Here is a 25,112-nt window from a genome sequence, read left to right as displayed (position 1 = left end):
GAGGCAAAGAAGGACTTGATGGAAACAAGAAAATTGTTGTAGAATCTAATCAATCTTGAGAATGAGAATCAGGAGTTAGACCTCGAAAACAGGCAACTTGACAAAAAAATCAGAGCCATTAACGGAAGTAGAGTTGCTTTACAAAAAGAAAATGATGCACGGATTACTAGCTTGGAGAATAGCATTGCATCTTTTCGACAACTTCTTTCTGAGCTAAATACAACAATCGAAGCACGTAATAGACAAGTGGTTGCATCCGAAGATAGCAAATAGTGCATTGCGTATGATCATTGAAAATCTAGAATATCGAATTCATAAATATCAAGATTCTGTAGAGAGGATATTATCAAAAACATAGAAAATTGGTAGAAAGTATGAGTCGATTCTAAATAATGAAGCTTATTCAACGATTCTTCGACTACAAAATCAGAGCTCAATTCAAAGTTGTGAAGACATGAGAGTTCGGATAGGCAGCGCCATAGAAAGAATATGGGCAATGGCTAGAAGAGTCGGTATATTTGCAGAGTGGGGGTATGAGCTCAAAAAGAACATTTCACCACTGCAATTCAATGGAGCAGAGTTATAAGACTTTTTAGTTGTTCTATGTAGGAAACTATCCCATTTCAGGCATTTCTTTTAGAACATCAATAGTTATTGTTTTAAGTATTTTGGATTTAGTCATGTATTTTGTCTCAAAAAATAACTATTGATGCTCTAAAAGAAACGACTGAAATGGGATAGTTCCTTGCATAGAACAACTAAAAAGTCTTCTAACTCTTCTTCATTGGATTGCAATGGTGAAATGTTTTTTCCAAGCTCGGAACCCCCACTCTGCAAATATCCCGGCTCTTCTAGCCATTGCTCATATTCTTTCTATGGCGCTGTCTACCCGAGCTTTCATATCTTCACAACTCTGAATTGAGCTCTGGTTTTGTAGTCAAATAATTGTTGCATTAGCTTCATTATTTAGAAGCAACTCATACTTTCCCACCAATTTTCTATGTTCTGATAATATCCTCGCTACAGAATCTTGATATTTATGAATTCGATATTCTAGATTTTCAATGGTCATACGCAATGCACTATAGTTATCTTCGGATGCAACCACTTGTCTATTACGTGCTTCGATTGTTGTATTTAGCTCAGAAAGAATTTGTCGAAAAGATGCAATGCTATTCTCCAAGCTAGTAATTCGTGCATCATTTTCTTTTTGTAAAGCAACTTTACTTCCTTTCACGGTTTTGATTTTTTCGTCGAGTTGTCTGTTTTCGAGGTCTAACTCCTGATTCTCATTCTCAAGCTTGATTTGATCATACAACAATTTTCTTGTTTTCATCTAAGTCCATCTCTGCCTCTGCAATCTGTTGCTTCCAACTTTTCATTATTCTGATGAAGCAATAAGTTATATCTTTAATTTGGTACTTTCATCTACAACCTATCATTAGATAGACGTCACTTGCTATTCTTCATCACTTTCCTTTTCTTAACTGTAAACATTGTTTGGTGAGCTTCGTATCGTGACTTGTATTCTGGCGTGGTGGAATCGCTATGCTTTTCAATATTTATCTTTTTAAAATCCCTTTAGGAATCTATTACTTGTAGAACCTTCCTCCCCGAGTCTTCCAACTTGTAGTCAAAGTCTTTCAACCCATGTATAATAGAAACAAATTATTCTATCCACATTTTGACGTAGAACTAAAAGAGACGCATAACTGGTACTTTCCCAAAGACCCAAACAATATAACATTCTGAAACTTTCTACACCTGTAAGTGATTGGCCTTAATGCATTCATAGAGCTCTCTGTATTACGTCTTTAGTTCTTAACTCCTTCAGGAAAGATACCCAAACATCTCGCTCGGTAAGTTTGCTTTGCACTCAGCTATCTCGAATTCAACAATTGAGTTTCTTTCAACATTCCATGGATTGAAGAATTTTATTTATGGATGACCACATTCGAGTGGGCCTTCAGATGACTCAGTAGCCATATATACAGTAAAGGATTGCAACCTATAAATCTGTCTTTCCCTTGCACTCTACAGAAGTCCAATGAATGTATGGTTTCGACAATGACAAATAAAACCGGATTAACACCATGTTGAATCTAGAGGAACAACCTGACAACTTTCACATCTATGTATCCTCGAAGATTGGGAAACAAAACGGTCTCGAACAGGCACAATGGCAAGAGTTCCAAGCTTAGTTCTTCTCCCCTATGTTGTTGAATGAGACCTATGAGGTAATCTAATGATATTCCGTCAGTGCCGCATTTACTCTTGATTTGATGTTCCATCTCACTAGCGGTTACATTTCCAACAAGTTTTGTCGGAGCCTTCTTACCAGTTAATCTTTTATCATAGACATACATCTTAGTTTTAAACATAATAGGGCATTCGAAGCAACTTATGATACTCCTAGATGATGGGAGTTATGTCGAGGAAGTTGAACTTGAAACATTTATACATTGGATCCGATAGGTAGGGTGTGGTTGCCAAGGCATTCACATCAAACTGAATATATAAATGACTCAGATAGAGGTCTGTACTTCTTTATAACTGCAAACTTCAGCTCTGCTATGAATACCTTCAAATCTCTCTCAATTTGCTTACATTTTGAGAATTAAAAACACTGGTTGCCTAAAGTTCAACTAAGATGTCTTTTTATGGCTGCTCGAACCTTTTGCTTACATCTCCTCTGACCATTGAAGTACAAGCTTCTAATTCTCAATAATGACTATTGTCTTTCCTTCCATTACAACCCGAGTACTAGATATGTCCGAAAGCAATCAAAATTTCAAATAATAAAAATTAAATTTTTAAAAAAATATTTTATTTTTGCACAAAAAATTATGAGCATGTGTGTGGGGTGAAGAGAAAATAAAAGTTTGAAGGAAAAAAACAAACATGAGAGAGGAAAAAAAAATTTTAAAGAAAAATTATAATCATAAATATAGGCAATTACAAAATAATAAATACATGAACAGATATGTAATACACATTGTCGCTACGAGTTTGAGACAGAATCAGTTAAATTTAGAAAAGATCGCAAAAATCACTCCCAAACACTTAATTTGAGCAATTATCCTATCAACTTATGGAATGATTAAATTAGACTCTATCATTACAAATCTAGAAACGGTTAAGTTTGATTGTATTGGTAGTTTTAATTGCAACAAGTTTATAAGTTTGAGAGTAAAATTGCAACATTTTTTAATGCTTTTTTTTAACAACTTCTACAGTTAGAGGTTTAAATTGTAACCATATTTACAGTTGATGGAGTGGTTTGTACATTTTTCAAACTGCCACTAGTAGAATATAATGAACTGACTTGATTTTCATAAGTTTAGGAAGGGTAATTGTCCAAATTGAAAGTTTGAAGCTGCGATGGTGACACACTCCTTTTTTCCCCCTTAAATTTAAAGTCATATCATTCACATTCCTGAAAAAAATACTCTGCCTGAGAGGTTGAAGATCCCTCAATAAATATCCACTCAAATTTTTGTTTGACTACCAACTCTATCTTGAACTTGGATAAAGATAGAAATTTCTATTTCGTAATTGGTTGCCTTGAAAATTTCTCTCTAAATAAAGTATCAGAAACCAGTTTATTTTTGGGTCAAGAGGATACAACGGAGATTAGAATCTCCCAACCTGTCCCCTTCACTTACTCAGAGTGCAAGTACAAAGAATGACTAAAAGAGGGCAAACATGGTGGGCTCCGGCTCCGCACACCTGACACCTTTTGAAGCACTTTTTAAGATGTAATTGATCTTTTAATGAGAGTTTCAACCATGAATTTAACTTGAAAGCTCCATAGAATACTCGAGTAACACAACCCTTTAGTCCCCTTCCAAGAATGTAGCCCTCCTCTATTACTATCGACACAATAACTTCAGCTATAGCAAAATCGCCTTTCATAGGCACTGTGTTCATCAGTGGGTTAATAGATCTAGATAGACACATCAACAAAGGTGTAAACTAACTGCAACTCTTGAAATCTAATCGTCTTTGTTTCAATTGGACGCAAGCTATGAGTTGCTTTTTAACTCATAGCTTTTATAGTTTGATGTTGTGAGTGACTTCAGCTCTAACAAACAATATTCCCTTGTGGGGTTTATTACATTTTACACTGCCCTTTTATTCTTCCTGCGCTTATGGCTATACATCTTCGTGATTTCATCCCAAGTCAGGAGGTCAAGTCAACAGATAAGAAGGGAAATGGCAGGTACTTCAAATGAATTTTTCCTGTACAATCATATACTCCTTTCTAAGCTACATTTCTCTCTAAGCTATGTTTCACATACACCAATATTATAACTGGCCTTTACATGCAGCCTTCGCCTATTTCAACCTTAAATAATAACGAGGAATATAAAAAAAAATAATAGAATAAAAATTGATATTACGTTTTATAAAGCAGCATATTATTCAACCTTATAAAACTGATCAAATAAAAAGTAGCATGTCATATTCAAAAAACCACACAGTATGTTGTTTTTGTACAAATATAAAAGGGACATACTTAAATTTACATTATTTTATAACTCCATGTAGCCAAAAACAAATTTATTAATTTAATTTTTTATATTAAATTTGTTCACTGTTCAACAAGAGGGAAGAAAATGTTGATCTTTACCCATTGAATTCCTCGCCCACAAGTCATCTTAACTAGGGTGCCCTTCCATCGTTTTAAGACTACAACTTTCTTTTAATATACCTACTGCTCATTCTTTCAACATCATATAAACTGTGTTCTCGTTCTCTCTCTTTGTCCATTTTTTATATTACAAGCAAACCAAAAAATGGAGGAAAAGAGAAGAAAAGCTTCATCTTTATCACTTTAATTCTTCATGCAATAGTTATCTAATAATCATAGATAATGAAATCTATTGTTAGCCCCCAAGGGGCAGCTCAGTTGGCAAGGGCTTGAGGTCTCTTGGTCATACTGGCTTAGAGGTCTCAAGTTCAAACCTTTTGGTAAGCTTAATATCAAAAACGCTTGATGTCTCCCAGATCTGGGCCTAAGACGGATGCGGGTGCCCCTCAGTATAGGGGAGTAAAGTTCCAACTCCTAGTTCTCAAGAGAAAAAATATAAAATCTATTGTTGATCTTTTAGTGAACATCCAAATAGGTCACTAGAAACGATGGTCTACTAAAAAGTTCAAGTAACCCCGCTTAGATGTCCTCAGCCTCAACCCTGCCACAAAACCGTTGCTACTAGATGAGTTGTCGACATGGAATATATAGGTCTAAGACATGATTGTTTGGCTCAAATTCTTCAATCACGTGCTTGGCTTGCATGTCATTCATGTTGGCTACAAAACCTACAAGAGATTGAAGGATATATTGAACTTGCCGAGCTCAACCATCCACTTTATCAATCTGCCAAACATATTAAGTTTCTAAAGAATATTATACAACGGGAAGGTGGAACGTATAGGGATTTGATGAGCTTGAAAGTATGGATTGTGGTGTACAATACAGGGGTTGATTTCTTGAAGAGAATAATATGTATAACAATAGGAAAACCAGCAGCTATTTAAAGAGGTTGCTGGTACATTAACCACACGGTAACTACACTTATAACTAATAACAACCTAACAACCTTTCTCAACTTAACTAACTAACCAACCCTTACATAATAACTACATCAGGTTGAGTTTTGAGTTGTGACAACCAGGACAAGGACCAACTTTTCCAATTATGAATATTTGGTCTCAACATTAAGGAGGCTCACATAGAAGACCAGGAACTTCTCTTCAGTTTCTTCTCTAATGAAGACTGCCCACAAAGACCTACCAAGTAGACGAAGAGGATTTCAACGCCCTTGGAATTTTTTAAGAAAATATGAGATAAGGATTTTTTTAACAAGAGCCAGTGTCATCTTGTCAAGTTGATCTTTGAATATTTTGTTGATCTGCTGGACACGAATTTCTCTCTTTTTTTTGACAGGTTATACACCAAAAAAGAAGGCTCAAGATACCTCCCCACGCCTCTACACGCCTCTAGATTGGAGCCCAATTACTGCTCAACAAAGTTCCGATTTAGAGCAACCTTTTTCAGAAGTGGAAATTTGGAGAGCAGTAAAGGATTTAGGGAAAAACAAATCTCCCGGGTCCGATGGATTTACAGCACAGTTCTATAAACAATTTTGGAACACTCTTAAGCCTGACGTCATGAGGGTGTTCCAAGATTTTTTTAACGGTATTATCAATGCAAGCCTCAATGAAACATATATTTGTCTCATCCCAAAGAAGGTTGATGCTCGAAAGGTTGCAGATTTTCGTCCCATCAATCTCATTTCATGCCTTTACAAGATCATTGCTAGAGTTCTATCCGTAAGGCTAAAAAGACTTCTACCACACACCATCACCAAAGAACAATTTGCTTTTGTGGCTGGAAGACAAATCCTTGATGCATCTCTAATTGTAGACGAGATCATTGGGGAATGGGATAAGAAAAAGAGAAAGGGAGTGGTCATAAAGCTTGACATCGAAAAGGCATTCGACAAAGTTGATTGGAATTTTCTCGATGAGATACTTGCAGCCAAAGGATTTGGAAACACTTGGAGAAATTGGATTCGGGGTTGTGTCTCTTCAGCAAATTTCTCCATAATTATCAACGGTCGTCCTCGGGGTAAATTTATTGCATCTAAGGGTCTTCGTCAAGGGGATCCCCTCTCCCCCTTTCTATTTATCTTGGTTGTGGATGTTTTTATTAGATTGATGACACATGCATCAAACAGCAACCTTATTAAAGGCCTTGATATTGGGTGCAACACCCTGTCCATTCACCATCTACAATTTGCGGACGACACCATCCTTTTCTCTCCATATGAAGTCTCCTCTCTCATCATGTTCAACATCATTAGTTTCTTTGAGGTAGCATCCAGGCTTAACTTAAATCACCAAAAATCCGAAATCTTGGGGATTAATCTAGAGGAAAACGAGCTGTCATCTCTAGAATTGAAGTTTGCTTGCAAAAGAGGTAGCTGGCTGTCCACTTATCTCGGCTTACCCCTTTATGGCAAGCATCGGTCTATCTCTTTTTGGGATCCTATGATAGAGAAAGTCCAAAAGCGCCTTTTATCTTGGAAAAGCTCCTACATCTCTAAAGGTGGTAGACACACACTCATCCAAGCCACACTCACAAACCTCCCCACCTATTATCTATCCCTCTTCCCATTGCCCAATAAAGTTGCTCAATTTCTTGACAGCATCTTCACAAATTTCCTCTGGAAAGGCAATAGGGAAAACAATGGTCTCCACCTAGTCAAAAAAGCTATTACACAACAACCAATCCTCGAAGGGGGCCTAGGGTTTGCAAATATTAAGATGAAAAACAGAATACTCCTTGCTAAATGGCATTGGAGATACATTAGGGAGGACACGGCTTTTTGGAGGGAGGTCATCGAGGCAAAATATGGTAAAGCATCATGGAACCACAAACCCATCTCTTCATCCCTACCTTCAGCAAAGAGCCCTTAAAGCCATTTTAAGGACATAGAATCTGATTTTCAACCGGCTGGCTTACAAAATCGATGATGGCAGTAGCATTTCTTTCTGGCAGCAACCTTGGTTAACTGAAAGCCCCTCAAACAATCATATACCCTCCTTTTTGCATTAACATTGAGAAAAAAGGCTCCCATTTCTGCTTTCTGGACAGAAAATACATCTGAAATTTGAACTTAAGAAGGAACCTCAAGGATGCAGAGATTGATGAATGGGCAGCACTTAGCTTTCAACTATCTAAGGTCCATCTGACAGCTGAAAGGTATGTTTTTTTTTTTCTGGAAATTGGAGGCAAATGGGTCATTTTCCACATGCTCTCTGATTAGGGATCTCACACACTGAGGCCAAATCCCCCGATCTAGTCCCTACAAAGCTATTTGGAAGGTATTTGCCCAAAACAAGTAAGTTTTTTCTTTGGGAGCTTAGTCACCGTGCCATCAACACAAATGACAAGCTACAAAGAAGGTTCCCCTACATGGTTCTTTCTCCACAGTGGTGTACCATTTGCAAGGACACTTTGGAATCTCAAGCGCACCTTTTTACCGCCTGCACCTATGCTTCTACTTTTTGGAGGATGATTCTCAACACATTTGGATGGTACACAGGTCTGCCAAATGATCCCCTTACCTTGCTTGATGCCACTCTTGTCAGGCACCCTTTCAAAAACAAAAATGAATTGCTTTGGACAAGTTTTATACAAGCTTTCCTTTGGACTATTTGGGGCGAAAGGAATCAGCATACCTTCAACGATAAACAAGAACCTTTTGAGAGGTTTTTTGATACTATAGTTTACAAAGTGGTCACTTGGTATAAAAACTTTTCCTATTTTCCACCACAGTAGCTATACTTCCCTCTTGACAAATTGGAAGTGTCTTATGTAACCCTTCTTGGGCTTTTGTAATTTCACTCATCAATGAAATTGTTTCTTACACTATAAAAAAAGAATATTTTGTTGATGAGCCTAGTGATGTTTGCATTTTACAGACCAAAGGGCATGAGTTGAGTTTGTAACAGTATGTTCTTTTGTCCATTATAAATATTGTTTTATTTCAAGCTACTAGATGGATGAGGATTTAATTGTAACTTGAGAAGGTGTCAAAGAAGCACAGCAGCTCATACCAAATCATTGCATCGACCATTTCTTTACTCTATGACCATGAAAAAAGTCTATCGAATATCCTTGTTCAAATTGATGAAGTCAAACTACACCCTCCACTTTTATTTTTTTCTTTGTAACCACCACTATGCCTTCCAACCAACAGAGTATACTTGACTTCTCTAATAAACCCAATGTCAGGGAGTCGTTGAATTCCTCTTGGATGATCAAGTTGCACTCAATGAAAATTTCCTCTGTTTTTTCCTAACCAATAGAAATGATAGATCACTTTAAGTACATAGGTGATACCCCATGCGAAAATAGACCCATTAGTTTTAAGAAAATGACTCACATCAATTTTGATATTGCCTGAAAGTTATAAACCAATATTTTTACCAAGTTGATGGGATGTATCTAAATGTGCTTAAACTTTCCTTTGAGGTACTTGACTCAATTGTGAGTCAACTCAGGCACAAGAGTTAGAGGCCCCAACAAATAGTTGTTATACTGGCCCTTTAGCTTTGGCAGTCACATTGCTTGGTCTCTGAAGAGGTTTTGATTAAACTGCTATCATAAAAAGAGCCAGTATCAACCCAAGATAAGCAGTGTTTTAAAAAGCGTGTCTAGGCACTATGTGCAGAATATGTGCCTCGCCTTGAAAAGGCGAGGCGAATTGAAGGAGGCGCGCTTTAAGCGCGCGCCTCCCTCGAAGCCCTGAAGTGCAAGTAATTTGCACTTTGTGGGCATTTGTTACCAAATAAAAAAAAAAAAAAAAAACCCTAATGACCCTAAACACAGACCTTGCGTTTAGGGTCTTTTTTTTACCAAGTCTAAATGCTGCTGGTCGAAAATGGGCCCAAGCCCATAATGTTTAAACAAAACTTCCACAAAATCACAGCAGAATCTTCTAAAAAACGAAACCACCTCCACGATTTCCTCCAACTTTCCCTCTCTTTCTGTTCTGTAGTTTCTCAGCCTCCACGGCAGTAGGGTAATCTCTCTCTCTCTTTTTCTAATTTTGTCTCTATCTTTTTGTCTCTTCCTTTCTATAAGCTCTCTCTCCCTTTCTCTAAAACAATAAGCTCTCTTTTTATCTTTCTCTCTCTAAAACAGAACGTTAGAATTTCTTCATTATGAACTATCATACTAGTATAAGATTGTTTTCATGTTTTTGTGGACCATTGACTCTTTAACCTAAAAGACTTATAATATTTTTTTTAATTTTATTTGGCTTTTACATGTTTTATATGTGGATATATATATTTTTATTTATTTTTATATATAGTGTGCCTCGCGAAAAAAAGCCCGCGCTTTTTTTTGCGCCTCGCGCTTAAGCTCCAGAGGTCTATTGAGCTTTAGTGCCTCGAGTTTTTTAAAACACTGAAGATAAGATTGTAAGTCGATGGAGTGTCAACAACCTAGAACTCAGTCAAACAGTTAGCTCCATCAACCTTTTTTTTTTCTTTTTTTGTGTGTGTGTGGTAAGAAACGAGTATTACATTGATGATTAGCTCCATCAACCTTAGCAAAGCGTAACCTCGAGACTTGCTAGGACTATTATTGAACTCGATGAGCTCCACTTGGCTCAAACAAAGCTCAGAGTGGTTCAAATTTCCAACAAAGTAACACGTTACCCAATGCTCAATGTCTACTATCTTGAACTGACAGTTGGGGCTCAAGTTGAAGGACTACATGGAATGGCCAAAGAAACCTAAAGACGACGATGCCAAGCTAGGCTTGCCCTACTGTGACTTTCACGAGTCATAAACACAAGATTGAGGACTATCAAATTTACGAGAAAGAAATTGAACGCCTCATCACCCGGAGATACATGGGGGAGTACGTCAATGAGAACCACCAAAGGCAACAAGATGAAGACTCCAATGATGACTTGAAAAGATGATAAAGGTCATCAATCTGATCTGCAGCACAAGAGAGTCTATCTTGACATAAAAGCCTCTACCCCGAAGAAACCTGAACAAGATGATGTCAAGCTAGACTTGCCCTACTAGGACTTTCATGAGGGCAGGACACAATACCAACAACTATCACATTAACAAGACACAATACCAACAACTATCACATTAACAAGAATGAGATTGAATGACTGATCACTCGAGGATACATGGGTGAGTACATCATCTGGGTTGCTTTCTTTGGCGGTTCAGTTGGTCTTTTTGGAGAAAGTGTTGGTTCTGGGGGCAACACTTTTTCTTAGAGGAGTGGAAGAAATCAGATTCTTGTTTTTATTTTGTTCTGCGATTATGCTTTGTTGGTATCAAGCAGGAAATTCCTTCTAGTTTGGAGTCAGAATTTTTCTGGGTTGCAGTGAAGTGGAGTCCTCTTTTTGGTTCGTTGTCTCAAGGAAAAAGCAAGTCATAGGTGGATAGTTGCCGTCTAGCCAAGTTTAAAGCATCTCTTTTAGATTTCTAGTTTTAATCCTTTTTGTTATGTTGTCTTGGGTGGCCTTCAAGGAATCGAAGCAATCCTGAGATTATATGGCATAGCGCAAAGTCGACATCTTCGTGATTCTCGGTCTGGAAATGCCCCTTTAGCCCGCATCTCTTTTAGATTTCTAGTTTTGATCCTTTTTGTTATGTTGTCTTGGGTGGCCTTTATTGCTCCAGTTTAATTCTTGTTTGCTTTAAGTGCTCTCTTTAGGAAGTTTGTCTCTTTTAGTTTTTCTCTCTCGCTCCTTCGGGAATTTGTATCTTTGAACAACTTTTGTTCCTTTCCATACAATGAAAAGTTCGTATCTTGTTCAAAAAAAAAAACATCATCGAGGAACACCAAAGGCAACAAGATGAGGGCTCCAATGGTGACTTAGAGAAGCCATCAACCTCATCCATTACACCAAAGGATAGTCTATCTTGACTTAAAAGACCCTCCCCAACTAGCTGAGATGTTACCACTTTGCATTATTAACAAGCACAAACCATCCACCTCGTCATGTTGATCAAGTTTGCATGCTTCAACCTAAAAGATGTCCATGAAAGTTGTAAACTATACAATGACGTGCTAATGATTTTTGTCAAGTGGTTGGTTCGGTTTTCAAAAAGTTAGTTTAAACATTGGTTTTTTATCTTTCTTAAACCAACACGTTGCTCAATGTCATTTAGGCCAAAACCCGATCCAAACCAACCCACAAAACCCAAATTAATGTCAATTCTCTTTTCCAATTCCAACATCATGCACAATCCACTCCCCACAACTTTTCAGCTACAAAACAAACACCCTGCACTCCAACAAAATTGGAAGGAAAAGAAAAATATGTTTCTCTTTACCATTGAGTTCTTCAGCCACAAGCCATCTATTCCAACCTTTTAATTAAGGACTACTGATTTTTTAACTTCACGCAGACTCTCTCACACATTATTCACCATAACCATAAGCATGCTTTTCTTTAGCTTTTGTTGGTGTTTAAAATAAAACTTTCATAAGAAGAACGAAAACCCAACCTGAGAAGGCCTGGTAAATCTGTCAAATGAAAAACAACCATATAAAAAGAACACCCCTTAGAAATAAACCCACTCAATCATAAAGAAACAAAAAGAGGATAATTCCTAAATCTAGATATGGTTGAAGCCCAAAAGAACCAATAAAATGAACGGAGGTCTAAAGCTTGTCACCGTTCAAACATTTCCAGACCTAGGTTTTGCAGTAGATGCTGAAGCAATTTACCAACGACTCAACAACATGTTTGAGTCCTAATAGAGGTACATGGGGAATATTGTTAGTATGTTAGTGAAGCGGCAGTATGGTAATTAGCTAGGGGTAAGATGGATATAAATAGAGGTAGTAGGGGGGAAGGAGGGTATAAATAGTTTAAGGTGACTTGAGAGGGTTCTTGGGAGAGAGATAGCCCTCTTGAAAGCAGTGTTTTCGAGGCGCACCCGGGCCCTCGCCTCAGGCGAGAGGCGAGGCATTTTCGCTCAGGTGTGCCTCGCAAGGTGCCCAGGCGAGCGCCTTCAATCGGGCGCTCGCCTTTGGGCGCCTTGGCGTGCCTGTCGCCTGAGGCAAGGCGATCGCCTCCTTCAAGGAGGCGATCGTCTTTTTCTTTTTTTTTTTTTAATTTTTAAAGCTTTTTCTTTTTAAAACCCCTTCCCTGCACGTGCAACAACGAAAACCCATTCTGCCTCCCTCCCTCTCGACATTCATCTTCAGCCTTCACCACCGTCGTCTCCGCCGGCCGTTGCCCGCTTCCCCGTCTCCGACCATCACCGTCGCCGTCTGCTACCGTCGCAGCCGCCGCCGCCGCCACCGCTCACTCTGATAGGTGATAGTCCGAATTTCGTAGGTTTTTTTTTTTTCTTAATTTCTTATATCTCATTTACTCCTTTTCGTTTCCTCTCTTTTATTTCACACAAAAGTTTTCTAAATCTTTGGCTTTCTTCACACTTCACAGCGGCTCTTTAGTCTTTCCTTTACATTTTTTTTTTATCTTCCAAATTTGAATTATATTAGGATGGAATAAGGTAGAAACAAATGCAAGCATCCCGGTTGGTAATACATCATATTGGATGATCCAAAAGATACAAACACGTGAAAATGCGTGTTTTGTGGAAAAATTACCAAAGGTGGAGTTTGCCGAGCAACAAACCATTTGGTTAGGGGAAATAGAAATGTAAAGGCATGTTTGAAATGCCCAACTAATGTGAGAGAAGAATTGAAGGAGTATCAAACAAGAACAAAAGCAAGAAGGGAAGAGAGTACTGCCCTCCCAACGTATGAAGATTTAACTTTGATTGAAGAAGATGATGAAGATGAAATGGAAGTAGTTGGTGGTAGTGGTAGTGGATCAGGATCAACATCAACCCCAATGAACAAGCGAACAAGAATAAACACAGGTGATAATGTGAGTAGTATGGGTGGGAGAGGGAGAGGAAGTGGAAGTGGAAGTGGAAGTAGTAACTCTTGTAGTCCATCAGTGTTAAAACCACCGCGACCAAAGGGGCCAATAGATAAATTTGTTTATCAACATCCTGGAAAAGTTGTTGATGATAGAAATCGATTGAAGAGGTTGAAGCAATCAACTATTACTGAAAAATATGATAAAGAGGGGAGAGATGCTACAGTGCAATTCATCATCCGTTGGATATATCAAGCAGGTATTCCTCTAAATACTATTCGCTTGAGAAGTTTTGAAGTGATGCTAGAAGCTGTGGGGCAATTTGGCCCTGGTTTGATATCTCCTTTTTACCATGAAGCTCGAGTAACGTACTTGAAAAAAGAAGTACAGTACACAAAAAATCTTATGGGCGATCATGAGGTAGAATGGAAGAGAAATGGTTGTTCGCTGATGTCAGATGAGTGGCCTGATAGGAGGGATAGGACACTAATCAACTTTTAGTTCATTCATCTATTGGAACGTTGTTTATGGAATCCATCGATGCATCTTCATACATCAAAACTGGAGAAAAGATTTTTCAACTCTTAGATAGAATGGTGGAGAAGATTGGAGAAGAAAACGTTGTCCAAGTTGTGATGGATAATGCCTCAAACTATGTCCTAGCTGGAAAACTTTTAGAAGCCAAGCGACCTCATCTATATTGGACACCATGCACTGCTCATTGTCTAGATTTAATTTTGGAGGATATTGGAAAGATTGAGCAGGTGAAAAGATGTCTTCGGAAGGCTGTGGCACTTAGTGGTTTTATTTACAACCACTTGTACGTGCTAAACATGATGAGAGAATTTACTAACCAACATGAATTGGTAAGACCGGCTGTGACTCGCTTCGCAACTTCATTTTTAACCCTAGCCAGTATTCACAGAAATAAAGCCAATTTGAGGAAGATGTTTATTTCTGAGAAATGGACCACCTCTAAATGGGCGAAGGACCCAAAGGGGAAGAGAGCAGCTGAAACCGTTATGATGCCATCTTTTTGGAATTCAGTTGTGTATACTTTGAAAGCATCAGGCCCTTTAGTTCGTGTGTTGAGGCTAGTAGATGGTGATAAACCGGCTATGGGTTATATTTACGAAGCTATGGATAGGGCAAAGGAGGCTATTAAGAGTGGTTTTAATGGAAATGAGGCGAAGTATAGACCGATTTGGGAGATTGTTGATAAAAGGTGGGATTGTCAACTTCATCGGCCTTTACATGTAGCCGGATATTATTTGAATCCATCTCTTTTTTATGACAACAAAGAGAGAATAATGCAAGATCCTGAGGTCATGGATGGTCTGATCAAAGTTATAGAACGATTAATACCATCTATCGATGATCAAGTTCAATGTTCAATCGAATTAGAATTGTACAATGAAGCAAAAGGCATGTTTTCGAGTAATGTAGCAATAAGGACAAGGGGTGTTAAAACACCAGGTAATGACATTATTTATTACTTTTAGTTTTAAATTTTTAATAGACATATTTAAGTTTGAACTACTAAAATTCTAAATCATTTGTTTAATATGTGCACAGCTGCATGGTGGTCTCTTTATGGTGTTAATGCTCCGATTTTACGAAAGTTAGCCATGAGAGTCCTTAGTCTAACGTGCAGCGCTTCTGGCTGTGAGTGCAATTGGAGTGTTTTTGAACACGTAAGTGAGAATAATTTGGTTTTTCCCTTGTTAGTTGAAGATTGAAAAATCCACTTTTGACTCTACATCGTTAATAATTCTGTAGATTCATTCAAAGAAGAGGAACAGGTTAGAGCAAAAGCGTCTTAATGACTTGGTTTATATAAAATATAACCAAGCACTTAAAGAGCGCTACACTCTACAAGACCAACTTGATCCAATTACTTTGGATCATATTGATGAAAGTAATGAATGGTTGATCGGAACACTCGAAGAAGAAGATGGTCAAGAAGAAAATGAGTTGGTCTTTGATGATGACGACCTCACATGGGGAGATGTAGCCGAGGCCAGTGGTGTTAGAGAACCCATAAGGCAAACTAGAACATATGCAAGATCTAAAGGAAAGTCGCCTGCTACTCCCATTCTTACAACTTCAAGAGTTCGAAAATCAGTGCAAGTTGTGGTTAGTGATGATGATGATGACACCGAAGAAGAAGAAAAGAATTGGAAAAGGAAGATTGTGAGGACGTCCAAGATGAAGAGAATTTAGATTTAGATGAGGATGATGAGCTTTGATTACTTATATTTACTTTTTGTTCTATTTCAGACTCTACAATTTCTTAATGTTGCTTGTCTTTATTTGGAACTAAACTTATAGAATTTGGTTGTTTTATGCATCTTGTTGACATTTACTATTTTGGTATTGATTTTTTTAAGGTAATTTATGCACTATATATATAATTTTTACTTATTTATCAAGGTGCGCCTCGCTTCAATCGGGCGTCGTCTTTGTATCGCCTCTCGCCTCAAGGCGATCAAAGGACTCGTCGCCTTGCGGTGCGCCTTGCGCCTCGAAAACACTGCTTGAAAAGCTATTGATATTGTAATTTCTCTTTGATATTGCAATATAGTTATCTTGTTTCGTTTCGAGTATTTGGGATCCTGACACACAGTATCAAGCAGAATTTATGCAACCAAACATCTTCCAATAAAAAAAAACAAACAGTTCTCATCTACCCATAAATGATAATAGAGTAATTGCCTTGCTAACTGAAAATAAATAATCTTCGAAGGGATAAGTAGATAAATAAATCGTATACTCTCAAACTTACGTGTCCCCAGTTATCGATGCCTGTGGACATCATCCCAATAGCCTGCAAGCCAAATGATTATGGATATTATTCCCCTAATTACAGAAAAAAATTTAAATGCCAATTCACAAACTAATATACACACAAAGTTATTATCGATGCATTTCTAGGTCTTGTGCTTGTAAGAGATTACCAACCGATCTGCCAGGTTGAAGTCAAACTACTAAACCAGGCACACTGATCATAATTCTGAATGCTCACGTGATATTTATTTTCTCTTTTCTTACCATAATATGATAATTTGAAAACCATAAGAAATTCTGATAACAAAAAAGGGAATTGAAAACATACCATATTTAAAAGAATAATATGAGCGATGTGTCGAAGATCTTCTTTGCCCCTACCAACCAGTTTCCTATGTCTCACAACAAACACAGCAAAGGATCCAACCTGAATCAGAAGACTAAAAATTAGAATACTTGGGAACAAAAAAAGCCAACCATTCATCACAATAGCTTAAACGAAACAAGCATATCTTTTTTTTCCTCTCACGTTAGCAATATGTACACAACGCTCAATCAACTCATGCATCTACTATTATCAGCACCAATGAAGGATGCAATGCAAAGGACGAGTCATACCAATCCAAAGATTGCTCCAGATGCACCAACCGAAGGTGCGTTGCAGAACCAATAACTCACTGATGAACCTGATTTTCTTGAAACGATGGAATCAAAAAGGTATCTAATAATATCATGGCTATTTTATTGAGATTACGAGCTGTACTTGCAATTGCTGAGGCAAAGTACACTGCAAGAAATCTCCGAGTACCAGAGATTTTCTCCACAGCAGGACCAATAGAATTTAAAGAATAACAGTTAACCTGCAATAAAAACATGCAACTGTTGATTTCCAATCATTAAAATAGACAAAAGTAATATAACCTGTACCGCAAAATATAGAACCAGATACCATCAAGTGCCCAATATTTGCATGCAAAAAAGAAGACGTGACCAGCCTCCATAGTTGTCCTTGATCAATTAGCCCATTTATCTGAAAATTATAAGTCAACCATGCAGTAAACATCACATCCCATGAACACAATTTCAAAATTCTAAACCCAAAATATAATATATGTACTAACTATCACCTTAGCTCCCCATAGGAGTAACTTTCCTTGTGAGGCGACTTGTGCCAGGTAAGTTCTGTGGCAAACACACACACATATAACAGATAAGATATGGAGGATCTAAAAGAATAAAATAAAAGATATACATCAGATAACATAATGGAGTAACTATATCTGTGTAAGAGAAAAGGGCTAACAGTAAAACTCACAAAATATTAACAGCAAGAAGAATATTGGTCCATCTTTGATTGTTCAGTGGATTTCTATTTGAAGTTTTCCAGTCAGATTTCCGCTCATTTCTTAAGCTGTTCCCAGTTTTCCCGCCACCAAAGAGAAACAAACAAGCAGAATAATTGGATGATATAATATCCTTAGATACTTCAAGAAAATTTAATCCTGGAAAATGGAGAGCTCTTGGACACCATGCATCCTTCACTTTAGAAGAGATGTCATTAAGGGGAGCAAATTTCTGTTGGAAAAGGAATAGAATATGACAACAAAAGAAATTATTATCACAAAGTACTATGTTTCAATAAATATAAAAAATGGAGTTAAGAACAAAAATCAAGATTCACCAATAAAAAGGTATAAAACGCTAAAAAAGATATTTGTTAAGATCACCACAGTAACAATTTGAACTAGTCAAACTCAATACACATTGAATAACTTGGTAAAGACATTTTATACATCCGAACATTACATAATTCAAATACGGCTTCTTATATGTATAGGAAAGATATGTTCACCAGAAATTAAGTTTATGGTGATATCATAATCTTGTGTAATGCAGAGCAATATGAGAAATAAAATTTATGAAAATGAAATGCTTTTCATAGATATATAAAGAAAATTTAAATACAAAAAGATTATATACCGCCCATTAGGAGTTTACCAAAAGAAAGGAAAAAAATCCCCCTTATAGTTAATTACATAGGAAGAATGGTTACAAAACAAAGAAATGGAGCATCACGAATGATGAAATTTTGCTAAACCATGAACTTCTTCTCATCTTCTATTAAACTCCAACCCAACCATATGGGCAATAGTTACTTGTTCGCAGGATCAACAACAAACTGTCCCAAAGATACCATGGGCCAAATGTCATCCATTCTAGGTTGGGACTGTGGGGAGCAGAGGCAAATAAGCAAAACTTGCCTCTGTGAGCAGCCATTCATCCCGTATCTATATTCTTGGTGTTTGTGTGACCTTCACAAAGCAAATTTAAAGTGTTTGCATGACCTTCACAAAGCAATTTTAAGTTTAAATTTTTGCCCCAAAGGGGCAACCTGGTTGGCAAGAACTTAGGGTCTCTTGGTCATGGCTTAGAGGTCTCAAGTTCGACCCTTACGGTGAGCTTAATACAAAAAAAGCCTCGATGTCTCCCTGGTCCGAGCCTTGGGGCAAGCACGAGTGCCTCTGGGTATGGGAGAGCAAAATTTCGACTCCCAATTATCAAAAAAAAAAAAAAAAAAAAAAAAGAAACAAATTTGCCTCCAATAGGTTTCCTCTTTGAATGGAGAAGGCACTTAAGAGAAATTTTATAACTCCTCCAATCAATAAGGAAGAATGATGTCGTCAAAGTCAATCTAACATCCTGAACTCCACTAAAACATCCTACTTTTCTAGGGAAGTATATATATATATATGTTTTGCCATTGGATTAAAATCTGAAACCTTCCCCTTGACAAATGGGACAAAGAGACGTTGAGGTATATTGGGTGATTCTTGCCGAGGATACATCGAAACCACCAAGAAAACTCTATCCCGGATAGACCTAATGGAGGCCACCATTAGAGTAAAAGATAATCCTTTCGGTTTTATCCCATTAGAGGTACAGATCCCCACAACAACATCACAGCAGCTTTCGGTCCTGATCGATCCTTTTTACAAGCCTTAATTCTTTCTGGGCTTTTCAACCGGAATCCATCGTAATCTGCCTCCACAACGCTCTAGGGAGCCAATCTGATTGTCTGATGGGACCGTACCCTTTGGTTTCACAAAATGGGAAAGAAATCAGCCCCTTCGTTGAAAGCACTCTGCACCACACCTTACCTAGTACCTCTGTGACACTCGTGGGCCCCACTTCCTGTCTTCCCCTGCGACAGCTCTTGACCCATCAACTCACTTCACAAAAATAGCCCTTTGAGACTTGTCCCTCCCATTGTGACCCGTCATACACCCCTTTCTCCTCCTACTCTCCCCTCCCCTAGCGCTAACCATCTTCATCGGTCTCGCTAACTGCGCCTGCTAAACCATCTAACACAGCCCCCTCCCCATCCAACCTTTCACCATTTCTCCTTCCCCTTTCTCCTGTGCAACAAACTTACCCTCTCTCATTTCTCTGCCCGACCATCTCTCCCCCATTGCTCCTCTCCCTGACCCCACCTTTCTCCCTGAAAGCCCTAAAATAGTGTTTAATATCTTTGAGACAAGTACATTCCTCATTCCAGGAATAAAACACTCCACCAATCCACCAAACTCCAATATTCTCTCTGATTATGACCACTGCCAGTGTTTTAAAAATCATTTGAGGCTTAAGCCTTGAGGAGCACATTGAGGCGAGTTGGACTTGAGGTGCCTCAAGGCTTATGCCCATGACACATAAAATGAGGCTTATGCCTTTAAATATGGAGGCGTAAGCCGCTTTGCTTATGCCTCTGAGGCTTGAAAGGCATAAGCCTCAACCTCCAGGGCAATTATACTAAAAAACACAATTGATGCGGTGGCTTTTGGCCGTATTTGGCTTATTTAATGCCAACTATCCATTCCTTTATTTATTACTTGCTTATTGGAGTGTTTTACAGTGGTAGCAAGCAAGCAACTTTTTTTTTTCTTTTTTTGTTCTAGCTTTTCTTTTTTTCCTATATGTGATGTCACTGTCGGCTAACCCAACCTCATTTCTATTGTTATATGGTCTTACAAAAATTTCAACGAATATTACACCAAAATATTCTACAAATTTCCTAATTTGGTTAATTATTGTTTTCCGTTCTAACTTCTAATAACTTCGAATAAAAATAATTGATGTGTTCTTTCAAGTTTTTCCTTTCTCCATATTTTTCCTATTTGTTTTTTAATATTTTCCGTATTCTTTTTTACTTTCCTAAATTTTTAGAATTAATTAATTTTTAGTTCTAATAAACAAAAATGATGTATTTCATACTTCTATATGAACACTAACATATTAATAATACAATGTTCTACATTTCTGTGACTTTTCCTATTTGAGATGAGGCTTACGCCTCACACCGCCTCAAGGCTTACGCCTCGTCTCTTCGTGAGAAAAAGCCTCGAAGCCGCCTTAGGCTTTTTAAAACATTGACCACTGCCTGGCCTCTCTCTTCTGAACCCCCTCCCCTGCCTCCCCCATTCGCATCTTAGATAGCATTTCACATCATCAGCCCAACTGCCCCCACCCCCCCCCAAACACTGTTCAACCCAACATTCACCCTTCTAAAAGCCTTCAATTGGTTGTCTTGTGGCTGTATACTATGGGAATGGGTATCTCCCCCTTGCCTACAAAAATCACTAAGAAAAGGCTTACCCTTCGGAAGGAACACAAATGGAAAAGGGAGCTTGCGGGCCTCACATCCTCCATCAACTATGATAAACAGCACAGGCAAATGACATGTGGGCCGTCCATTTCTAGATCATCATCGTTTCTTTGGAATGTCCAGGGTCTAGGCTCATGGGATAAAAGAGTCCTTATCAAGAATCTCATCCTTAAACAGAATCCTACCATTGTTATTCTCCAAGAAACAAAGTTGGAGAAGACTGATCGTCTCATTATCAAGTCCCTATGGCGCTATCAACTAGACTTCCTTGGACGCATTGGATTCATCAGGGGGTATTCTCATTATGTGGAATGACCCATCTCTACATGTTTCCAGCATCACTACAGGCCTTTTTACTTTGACTCTCCTTATTACTCTCCTTGACGGCTTTAATTGATGGCTTACAGGAGTTTACGGTCCTTGGCATTCTGCAGAAAAACCATTATTCAGAAGGGAGCTGCTGGATCTTTCTTACCTTTGCTCTAACCATTGGCTCTTGGGGGGAGACTTCAACACTATCCGGTCCACTGAAAAGTCCAACTATCGAAGACCCAACAAGAACATGCACAGCTTCAATGATTTCATTGATAATGCATCCCTTCAGGATATACCCCTCTCCAATAGGCTCTGCGCTTGGTCTGATTTCAGGCATTCACCAACTCTCACCCTAATTGACAAATTTCTTGCTACATGATTTTCTCCTCAAATTTCAGAATGTCATTGTCAAACGGTTGAATCGCCCAACATCAAACCATTACCCCATCCTTCTTTCTTTTGGCATGACTAAATGGGATCCCACCCCGTTTCGATTCGAGAATATGTGAATGCAACACCACTCCTTGTCTTTGGTCGAATATTGGTGGTCCAACACACCTCTTAGAGGTTGGCCAGGACACAGGTTTATACCGAAATTAAAAGGGCTGAAATTTGTCCTCAAAAGCATGGAACAAGTAGACTTCTGGCAACATTAACCTCCAAAAGAACCAGCTTCTACCAAAGCTATCCATCTTGGATAGTTTGGAGGAGGAAGGTTTGCAAATTTCACAGAGGAGAGCTATTAAGGCACAGCTCCTAACAGTGGTGGCCAATGAAGAAGTTCTTTGGAGGCAACATTGTAAATCCAGATGGTTAAAAGAAAGGGATCTCAACACATCCTTTTTCCATTGTATTGTGGCTGCAAAGAGGCATAAGAGTATTATCTCAAAAATCCAACGATGTTAAGAGCGCTCTTAATGAAAGAGATTGAGTACGAATCCATTTCCCTTTTTTACAGCTCATACACCAAAAATGAAAGCACCCGTTTTCACCCTCACCCCTAGAATGGGACTCGATTTCACCTCACAGAGCATAGAGCTAGAAAGTTCTTTCATAGAGGAAGACATTTGGTGGACAGTCAAATATTTGGGGTCGCATAAATCCCCTCGACCAGATGGTTTCCCAATAGAGTTCTATAAAAAGTTTTGGAACATTCTCAAGGCCGACATCATGAGGCTGTTCCTAAATTTTTTTAAGACTGAAATCATCAATGCTAGCCTCAACGAAACCTATGTTAGTCTTATCCCAAGAAGATTAATGCAAGATATGTTGAGGATTTTCGTCCTATTAGCCTCAATTCGTGTCTATACAAGATTATTGCAAGAGTCCTCTTCGAAAGATTATGTTAGAACCCAAAATATATTGAAAGTTATAAAAGATAAACGAACTACAATAGCTACCAAGTATTAGAGGTACTTGGACCCTCCCCTCTTGAGATATCACTCAAGCCTCAAACATACTCACTAAATTGGATCCTTCATTCTTACACCCCCATTCTATTTATAACAACACCCCCTAACAACTTTCTCATCTAATTACTAAGGTACCCTCAATACTCTAATAATATCCCTTTATTATCCTAAGGGTCATTCCTATCGGATTAAAAAGTGTGCTGTCACTAACTATTACTAATGAGCAGTTGTCGGGCGACAAATCCTTGATGCTTCTCTCATTGCAAATGAGATCATAGAGGATTGGGACACAAGGTGGACTCCTCACCACGACTTTATGAAGCCATATGGTAAGACTCTTATCCAAAAAGGGTAAAATTCTTTTAATGGGAGTATAGACACCAAGCCATTAATAACAATATAAGCTCCAAAGACGGCTGCCTTTTCTGTCTATATCCCCACAATGGTGCAGGATATGCAAAACCAGCTCGGAAACATAGCTGCACTCCTGCCTGGTTGCATCTGGGTGGTCCAATGCTCTACCATCAGACCACCCTATTCTTTTGGAAGCCACCCTCGTCGGCCACCCTTTCAAAAAAGAGAAGAAGCTGCTTTGGATGAATTTAATCCGATCATTTTCTTGGATCACTTGGAGAGAAAGGAACCACAGAACTTTCAAAGATAAAGACCTACCTATTGAGGAGCTTTTTGACGCTATAGTGTATTTAGTTATCACTTGGTGTAAATGTTCCCCATTGTTTAGTCACTATAGCCACACATCCCTTCTAATTGGGTGTAAATGTTCCCCATTGTTTAGTCACTATAGCCACACATCCCTTCTAGCCAATTAGAAGTGCTTCATGCAACCCTTACATAGGCCTTTTGTAAAAAAGGAAACTTTCAAGAGCTTTAAATCTGTAAAACGACCACGTCCATGCTAACCTTGGAGTTGATGATGATCCCAAAAAGATTCCAGTGCAGGCGGGGGGAATTTTTGCACTTGGTCACATAATTTCAAATTTAGAAGGAGGCGACAATTTGAAATAGGACCACTACATGAAGACCTAATCCTCCAGGAGGGGAAAAAAGGAAAATAACTGTTCTTTTTGTAAGTTGTGTCTGCTAAAAAAGGAATTATACAAAACTCTACCTACAAGCAAACCCCTAAATGTGCACAATAATGCTGATAATATCAGAAGTTATTAAAGCCCGTGGAGACATGTTGATCTCTATAATGCTCAAGCTCAACATCTCCAATTTCTATCTTTCTCATGCTGCATTCCAACAAACACCCAAATGGTGGCTAATGTCAACCTTTCACAAAATGTCTAGCTTAATGAATATAATATTCCCAACATCCCAGCCAAAAGTCCTTGCACCATAAATTGGCTTAAAAACAAACAATAAACTGGTAAAAAATCTATATAAATTTCTGTTATAAAATACGCAATTAAACAATGCGATGTTGTGAAAGTAGGCAATTGAATTACAAGGATTTATGTGGATATCGAAACTGAAATTGGGAAAGTAGGGAGAAAGAGGGAACCTTATGGAAGGAATAGTGAGTGAAGGAAAGGCAGAGGTGATGGGTAATACGGCGGCGGAGGAGGCGGCCGAGACGGAGAGAAGCGGCGGTTGCAAAGAGATCAACGGGGGTGGGTTCCAGGTATAAAGGAAAGCCCAAAGGTGTGGCGCCATAATTTGCCACCATTCTCCACTCTTCTTGCTCTCTATACGTGTCAGGTTTCTCTCTGCGTTTCAAATTTGTAAAAATGTGCAAAATATTCTCTTATTTCCTGCTCGCCTAACTTGTTATTTTTGTGCTAAATTTTTTTTTTTTTTCGGGAGGACAAAATATGGATTTCAAACTCCTTTTTTATCTCTTTCTTCTCACATTTCGTCCCTCAATGCTCGTTTGACACCCGGAGTCGACAAAAAAGTGATTTCAAAATTCGTTTTCTATTTTTGATTTTTTGTTTTTAAAAATAAAAACCATTCAATTTTCTGTTTTTTATTTTTTTAAAATCATTTTAAAATTCTATGTAAACTAAAAAAGGATAGTTTTCATAAACAAATTTCCGTTTCCAAAATCTTTTTTTTATGATACTCTGACTTTTTTCTTTAACATATTTATCTCTAACAAATATTTTTCTCACTCTAAAATTTTTTCTTCGTAAATATCTCCTAAAAATTTATTTCTCTTTTTAAAATTTTAATATTTTAAATATTTATTATTATTTTTCTTTCTCTCCAAATTTTTCATCTTTATATTTTTTTTATTTTTGTTTTAATAGATAATTTTCATTTCTCTAAAAATTTAATATTTTCCCTAAATTTTATCTCTTTAAAATTTCGCCTTTTATAAATTTCGTCTCTCCCTAATCTATTTTTTTTTCAAAAAATTATATGTTCTTTTCTGGTTCAATTTTCTTTCACTGTAACTTTTATTTTTCTTTGTGTTCATTTACTTTCTCTAATAAGTATATTTAGAATCTTATTTTTATC

General features: G+C 37.9%; 1 protein-coding gene and 1 pseudogene across 1 annotated transcript in view; one reads left to right on the top strand and one right to left on the bottom strand.

Annotated features, from left to right (window-relative positions):
* Positions 1-24,462, bottom strand: part of RBL10 (RHOMBOID-like protein 10) — a 30,554-nt gene extending 6,092 nt beyond the window's left edge. Inside the window, exons 1-8 of the mRNA XM_022299323.2 lie at positions 24,154-24,462; positions 17,557-17,816; positions 17,369-17,423; positions 17,191-17,271; positions 17,005-17,101; positions 16,860-16,927; positions 16,570-16,668; positions 16,240-16,281 (exon numbers count right to left, since the gene is read on the bottom strand). Of these exons, the coding sequence (XP_022155015.1) occupies positions 16,240-16,281; positions 16,570-16,668; positions 16,860-16,927; positions 17,005-17,101; positions 17,191-17,271; positions 17,369-17,423; positions 17,557-17,816; positions 24,154-24,318 (867 nt within the window). The 5' untranslated portion in view covers positions 24,319-24,462. The remainder of the gene's footprint in view (positions 1-16,239; positions 16,282-16,569; positions 16,669-16,859; positions 16,928-17,004; positions 17,102-17,190; positions 17,272-17,368; positions 17,424-17,556; positions 17,817-24,153) is intronic.
* On the top strand, positions 8,434-16,233 carry LOC148211763 (uncharacterized; annotated as a pseudogene).
* Positions 24,463-25,112: the final 650 nt, after the last annotated feature.

Source organism: Momordica charantia (genome assembly GCF_013281855.1).
Source record: "Momordica charantia cultivar OHB3-1 chromosome 4 unlocalized genomic scaffold, Mcharantia_2.0 BLBB01000004.1, whole genome shotgun sequence".
Lineage (NCBI taxonomy): Eukaryota > Viridiplantae > Streptophyta > Magnoliopsida > Cucurbitales > Cucurbitaceae > Momordica > Momordica charantia.
Note: the sequence above shows the minus strand (reverse complement) of the source record. Positions and strands in the feature narration are given on the sequence as shown.